Source organism: Macaca mulatta, chromosome 15 (genome assembly GCF_049350105.2).
Source record: "Macaca mulatta isolate MMU2019108-1 chromosome 15, T2T-MMU8v2.0, whole genome shotgun sequence".
In the NCBI taxonomy this organism is placed as follows: Eukaryota; Metazoa; Chordata; class Mammalia; order Primates; family Cercopithecidae; genus Macaca; species Macaca mulatta.
In genome coordinates, this window is record NC_133420.1 from 18,705,704 (window position 1) to 18,712,567 (window position 6,864).

The 6,864-nt window shown below is 54.9% G+C and overlaps 2 protein-coding genes across 2 annotated transcripts in view; one reads left to right on the plus strand and one right to left on the minus strand.

Annotated features, from left to right (window-relative positions):
- Window positions 1-1,429, minus strand: part of NUP188 (nucleoporin 188) — a 66,789-nt gene extending 65,360 nt beyond the window's left edge. The window contains exon 1 of the mRNA XM_015116654.3: window positions 1,388-1,429. Coding sequence (XP_014972140.3) covers window positions 1,388-1,419 — 32 coding nt within the window. The 5' untranslated portion in view covers window positions 1,420-1,429. The remainder of the gene's footprint in view (window positions 1-1,387) is intronic.
- Window positions 1,430-1,530: 101 nt separating this feature from the next.
- Window positions 1,531-3,543, plus strand: DOLK (dolichol kinase). The gene is given in 1 exon segment (NM_001266918.1): window positions 1,531-3,543. A coding segment is annotated over 1 exon segment (1,617 nt). The 5' UTR covers window positions 1,531-1,836; the 3' UTR covers window positions 3,454-3,543.
- Window positions 3,544-6,864: the final 3,321 nt, after the last annotated feature.

Consider the following 6,864-nt stretch of genomic DNA (forward strand, 5'->3'; position numbering starts at 1 on the left):
ACATCTCTTTCCTAATGGTTAATGCTTTAAAAGCAACTTCGATTCTGCTCAATTAATAGCCACCAACTCCCACATGGCACACTGGAATCACTAATCATTTTTCTCATAACAAGACAGTATTCAGGCCAGGCATGGTGGCTCATGCCTGTAATCCAGCAGTTAAAGAGGCTGAAGCTGACAGATCACTTGAGGTCAGGCGTTCCAGACCAGCCTGGCCAAAATGGTGAAACCCTGTCTCCACTTAAAACACAAAAATTAGCCGGGTGTGGTGGTGCGCACCTGTAGTCTTATCTACTGGGGAGGCTGAGGCAGGAGAATCGCTTGAACCCGGGAGGCAGAGGTTGCAGTGAGCCGAGATGGCGCCACTGGACTCCAGCCTGGGCGACACAGTGAGACTCCATCTCAAAAAAAAAAAAAAAAAAAAAAAGTGGGGAAAACACTGCTGGCACAGGGAAGGATAAGAGGCAGGGATGTTTAATTTTAAGGAGGGAGGGTGGTGGGAAGACCGAAGACCTTCGAGCTGCAATGTGGAAAACGGAGGGAGGCGTGGTGGTCTGGTTATAGCACTGGAGGCACGCAGACTTCAGCCTGAATCCTCTCTTTATCACTTGGCTAGCTCTGAGCCGGACTTCTGAGTCATCCGTGAAATACAAGGCGCCTCTCGGAGTTGCGAGAATTGAATGAGGTAACTCATGGGAAGCGCTCCATCAGGGTCTGACGCTAGAAAGCACTTTGTGAGAATTGTAGCTTTCGTATGTAATATTTCATCTTCTTGTCCCTAAAGCCTAGTTCAGTCCCTTAAATCTCTTGGAGGATTTGGACATGCTCGCCGACTGATTCAATGCAAGAAAAGAACGATTCGAGGCGTGGAGAGGGCAGAAACCGCAAGCGCGGCTCCGCTCGACGCGAAACAAAATCCTAACAAGAACAGACCGCGGGAGAGGTTGGGGAGCCAGCAGGGCGCACTCGACGCCGGGGCAGGACACTGGGAGCCTGCAGCAGGGACGTGGGTGGGGGGTACCCGAGGCGACCGCAAAGCTCCCCGTGGCTCGAGGGAGCGTCACGGCCGGACAAGGAAGCGCGGGTGGGGCGCCAAGGGACGCGCCGGAGCTGAGAGGAGAGGAAGGCAAAGTCCCCTGGATGAGGAGATGGGAGGCCAACCGCGGAGCGAAGGGGTGAAGAGCCGGCCCCCCTCCTGAAGAAGACTTCAGATCCCCGCGCGCGGGGACCGTTTGGACGTAACCGCCTCCTGTCTCAGTGCCCGTCCACCCAGCCGGGGTTGGCCCTGCCACCGTCGCCACATCCCGCCTCCAATTCCCGCCCCTCTTCCGCTCGGCTTTGACCCCGCGCCTCACAGCCACCCCGGTCCACTCGACCCGCTCCGCACCTCACACACGGCCCGCCGGCGGCCGCCGCCATCTTCGAGCGCGCGCGCGCCCTAACCCCGCCCCCAGACGCCATGCCCACGTGACCGCTCGCCCCCGGACCGGGAGCGTGGGCGGGGATTTCATCACGTGACGTTGCCGCGGGGCAGTGCCAAGATGGCGAGGCCCAAAGAGGTGAGGAGCCGGCAGCGGGGGCGGCTGTAACTGAGAGGAAGGCTGCAGAGTGGCGACGTCTACGCCGTAGGTTGGAGGCTGTGGGGGGTGGCCGGGCGCCAGCTCCCAGGCCGCAGAGAGTGACCTGCGGTGGAGTTCCCTCCTCGCTGTTGGAGAACGGAGGGAGAAGGTTGCTGGCCGAGTGAAAGTGCCTCCCTCTGCTTGGCGGGGCTGAGGGGCCCGAAGTCTAGGACGTCCGTAGTCACCCCGGCCTCTGTGAAGCCCCAGGTCTAGAGACATGACCCGAGAGTGCCCATCGCCGGTCCCGGGGCCTGGGGCTCCGCTGAGTGGATCGGTGCTGGCAGAGGCGGCAGTAGTGTTTGCAGTGGTGCTGAGCATCCATGCAACTGTATGGGACCGATACTCGTGGTGCGCCGTGGCCCTCGCAGTGCAGGCCTTCTACGTCCAATACAAGTGGGACCGGCTGCTACAGCAGGGAAGCGCCGTCTTCCAGTTCCGAATGTCCGCAAACAGTGGCCTACTGCCCGCCTCCATGGTCATGCCTTTACTTGGACTAGTCATGAAGGAACGGTGCCAGGCTGCTGGGAACCCGTTCTTTGAGCGTTTTGGCATTGTGGTGGCAGCCACTGGCATGGCAGTGGCCCTCTTCTCATCAGTGTTGGCGCTCGGTATCACTCGCCCAGTGCCAACCAACACTTGTGTCATCTTGGGCTTGGCTGGAGGTGTTATCATTTATATCATGAAGCACTCGCTGAGCGTGGGGGAGGTGATCGAAGTCCTGGAAGTCCTGCTGATCTTCGTTTATCTCAACATGATCCTGCTGTACCTGCTGCCCCGCTGCTTCACCCCTGGTGAGGCACTGCTGGTATTGGGTGGCATTAGCTTTGTCCTCAACCAGCTCATCAAGCGCTCTCTGACACTGGTGGAAAGTCAGGGGGACCCAGTGGACTTCTTCCTGCTGGTGGTGGTAGTAGGGATGGTACTCATGGGCATCTTCTTCAGCACTCTCTTTGTCTTCATGGACTCAGGCACCTGGGCCTCCTCCATCTTCTTCCACCTCATGACCTGTGTGCTGAGCCTTGGTGTGGTCCTACCCTGGCTGCACCGGCTCATCCGCAGGAACCCCCTGCTCTGGCTTCTGCAGTTCCTTTTCCAGACAGACACCCGTATCTACCTCCTAGCCTATTGGTCTCTGCTAGCCACCTTGGCCTGCCTGGTGGTGCTGTACCAGAATGCCAAGCGGTCATCTTCCGAGTCCAAGAAGCACCAGGCCCCCACCATCGCCCGAAAGTATTTCCACCTCATTGTGGTAGCCACCTACATCCCAGGTATCATCTTTGACCGGCCACTGCTCTATGTAGCTGCCACTGTATGTCTGGCGGTCTTCATCTTCCTGGAGTATGTGCGCTACTTCCGCATCAAGCCCTTGGGTCACACTCTACGGAGCCTCCTGTCCCTTTTTCTGGATGAACGAGACAGTGGACCACTCATTCTGACACACATCTATCTGCTCCTGGGCATGTCTCTTCCCATCTGGCTGATCCCCAGACCCTGCACACAGAAGGGTAGCCTGGGGGGAGCCAGGGCCCTCGTCCCCTATGCTGGTGTCCTGGCTGTGGGTGTGGGTGATACTGTGGCCTCCATCTTTGGTAGCACCATGGGGGAGATCCGCTGGCCTGGAACCAAAAAGACTTTTGAGGGGACCATGACATCTATATTTGCGCAGATCATTTCTGTAGCTCTGATCTTAATCTTTGACAGTGGAGTGGACCTAAACTACAGTTACGCTTGGATTTTGGGGTCCATCAGCACTGTGTCCCTCCTGGAAGCATACACTACACAGATAGACAATCTCCTTCTGCCTCTCTACCTCCTGATATTGCTGATGGCCTAGCTGTTACAGTGCAGCAGCAGTGACAGAGGAAACAGACATGGGGAGGGCGAACAGTCCCCACAGCAGACAGCTACTTGGGCATGAAGAGCCACGGTGTGAAAAGCAGATTTGATTTTTCAGTTGATTCAGATTTAAAATAAAAATCAAAGCTCTCCTAGTTCTAGTTTTGCTGATACTTATTTTTTATTATTATTATTTTTTTGAGACAGTTTTGCTCTTGTTGCCCAGGTTGGAGTGCAGTGGTGTGATCTCGGCTCACCAATCTCCGCCTCCCAGGTTCAAGCGATTCTCCTGCCTCACCCTCCCTAGTAGCTGGGATTACAGGCATGTGCCACCCCGTGCTAATTTTGTATTTTTAATAGAGACAGGGTTTCTCCATGTTGGTCAGGCTGGTCTCGAACTCCCAACCTCAGGTGGTCCGCCCACCTCAGCCTCCCAAAGTGCTGGGATTACAGGTGTGAGCCACCGTCCCAGCCTTGCTGATACTTAAAATGAAGAGTCTTAAGGGATAATCCAGCAACTCAAAGAACCTGAGTGTGCTGTAGAGCCGCCCCCCCCCCCCACCTCTTTCACCCTGCAGCCTCGGAGGAGGCCAGAGTGGATGCTGGAGGGAGTAAAGCATAATGGTTAACACTTTAGTCTCTGGGTCAAACTAATCTGGTCAGAATCCTTGGCTGCACAGCTTCTTATTAACTTTGTGACCTTGGATGGCCGGGCGCAGTGGCTCATGCCTGTAATCCCAGCACTCTGAGAGGCCAAGGCAGGCGGATCACCTGAGGTCAGGAGTTCGAGACCAGCCTGACCAACATGGAGAAACCCTGTCTCTACTAAAAATACAAAATTAGCCAGGCGTGGTGGCACATGCCTGTAATCCCAGCTACTAGGGAGGCTGAGGCAGGAGAATAGCTTGAACCCGGGAGGCGGAGGTTGCGGTGAGTCGAGATCGCTCTACTGCCCTCCAGTCTGGGCAACAAGCGTGAAACTCCGTCTCAAAAAAAAAAACAACTTTGTGACCTTGGGTGAGTCACTTAGCCAGGCTGAACCTCAATTATCTTGCAGATGGGAGTAATGACAGCCCACACCTCGAAGGGTGTTGTGAGGGTCCAGCCTAGAGCCCACCCTTGAAAAGCAGTCAGGAGCCGGGCACGGTGGCTCAAGCCTGTAATCCCAGCACTTTGGGAGGCTGAGACGGGCGGATCACAAGGTCAGGAGATCGAGACCATCCTGGCTAACACGGTGAAACCCCGTCTCTACTAAAAAATACAAAAAACTAGCCGGGCGAGGTGGCGGGCGCCTGTAGTCCGAGCTACTCAGGAGGCTGAGGCAGGAGAATGGCGTGAACCCCGAGAGGCGGAGCTTGCAGTGAGCCAAGATCTGGCCACTGCACTCCAGCCTGGGCGACAGAGCAACTTTGGCGGGGTTGAGGGAGGATCACATCCTGCTTGGGCTGGATCTTGTATTAGCCAACCCCACCCCGCCTCTGGTGTCCCACTGAGCGGTGCCCATAGAGAAAGATGGGCTGAATAGCACCAGGACCTCATCAAGGGGTCCTTCCTAAGACCCTTCCACATTCTAGTCATGTCCAAACCTGTGTGTGTTTCTTCCCAAGGTAGGAAAGATCCACAGGGGGTGGGGGAGTTTCCTGAGAGGTAAAATGACTCTATGAGAGGCCCACGCCCCAGCCTTGCTCTCTGGGAGGACAGGCTCCGGGACTGCCTCGTTCCCCACCCCATCCCCCAAGGCTAGCACAGGGGGCTGACGAGGAGCAGGAAATCAGTAGATTTGGGAGTCCATCTGCACTGTGTCCCTCCTGGAAGTGTACACTACACAGATAGTGAATGCATAAACATTTTCCTTCACTAGGAAGATAGCACAGCAAGATTCCTGAGACTGGACAAGGTTCTCCCTTTCTCCCCCAGCTTAGGGAGGACGTCAGAGGAGGTGAGAGCTTTGGTCCACCAAGGCCAGAAGCCAGGAGCAGAGCTCCAGGGAGCCGAAGCTTCTGCTTGAGAATCACTGCCATGTCCTTTCCCTCAGAGGAGAGTATTGAGACATTCCTTTGGGACTCAACAGAGACGCTTCCCTTCTCTCAGGCTCCCTTCTATTATTTGCAAAAAGAGGCAGCAATATGTTGGTAAAAGAGCACCAGCTTTGCCCCAGGGACTCCCAGGGTGGCCTTGGGAAAGGGCTCTACCCTCTGGGCCTTGGGTTTGCTATGTATATAGTTGGGGGATAGGCTACATCAGGGTCACAAACTCAAATGAACGCAGTGAACGACAACAGGGGACCACACTGAGCCTCTAAGGGAGCTCCAGCCAGAAGCCACTATGCTAGAGTATAGGCCCCATGTTGTCAATTGCATGCTCATTCAAGGAAGCTTAGGAACCTGGATAGTTATGTGAAATCTTCAAGTTTTTTCTTAAATGCTGAGGCCTGGCCAGGCACGGTGGCTCACACCTGTAATCCCAGCACTTTGGGAGGCCGAGGCGGGTGGATCACTAGGTCAGAAGTTCAAGACCAACCTGGCCAAGATGGTGAAACCCTGTCTCTACTAAAAATACAAAAATTAGCTGGATGTGGTGGCGGGTGCCTGTAATCCCAGCTACTCAGGACACTGAGGCAGAGAATTGCTTGAACCCGGGAGGCAGAGGTTGCAGTGAGTTGAGATCATGCCACTGCACTGCAGCCTGGGTGACAGAGCGAGACTCTATCTCAAAAAAAAAAAAAAAAAAAAAAAAATGCTGAGGCCCAGAAAAAAATGCATCTGTGGGCTGGAATCAGGCTGTGGTCTCCAGTTTGTAGCCTCTGGGCCAAACCTCAGCTGAGGAGGTTTTAGATTTGGTAGTTGTTCTGAAGGTCTGAGTGCCTGCCAAGCATGCCCAAACAGGAAGGGCCCCTGAAAGCCCTAGTCTGGCCCCCTTACTGGACACGGGAGGAAACAAGCCCAGAGGAAGGAAAGGCCCTGGCCTGAGACCAGGGAGCAAGTTGCTCACGGAGCCAGGACCAGAACCTGGAACTCTGGATTCCTAGCTCTGGGCATCTCTGCTCCCCAAGAAGGGAAGATGAGGCAGTGTCAAGGTTAGGAGCACAGGCTCTGCATGAGGCTGAGCCTGCTGAAGAACTGAGCAGCTGTGACTTGGGCAGGTCATTTACCCCCTCCTTGGCTCAGCGTCTTCTTCTGTAAGTACAGATGATAATGGCACTTACCTCTCCTAGTGAGGATTCCATGAGATAAAGCCTGTGAAGGTCTCAGCACAGAGCGGGGCACACAGTGAGTGCCCACTAAATGTTACTTATTAAAATCATGCAAGCCACGCCAAACAGGGCTGGGCTACCTGGGATGCATTTTAGCATCTTGTCTGGAAAGCAATTTTTTTTTTTTTGAGATGGAGTTTCGCTCTTGTTGCCCAG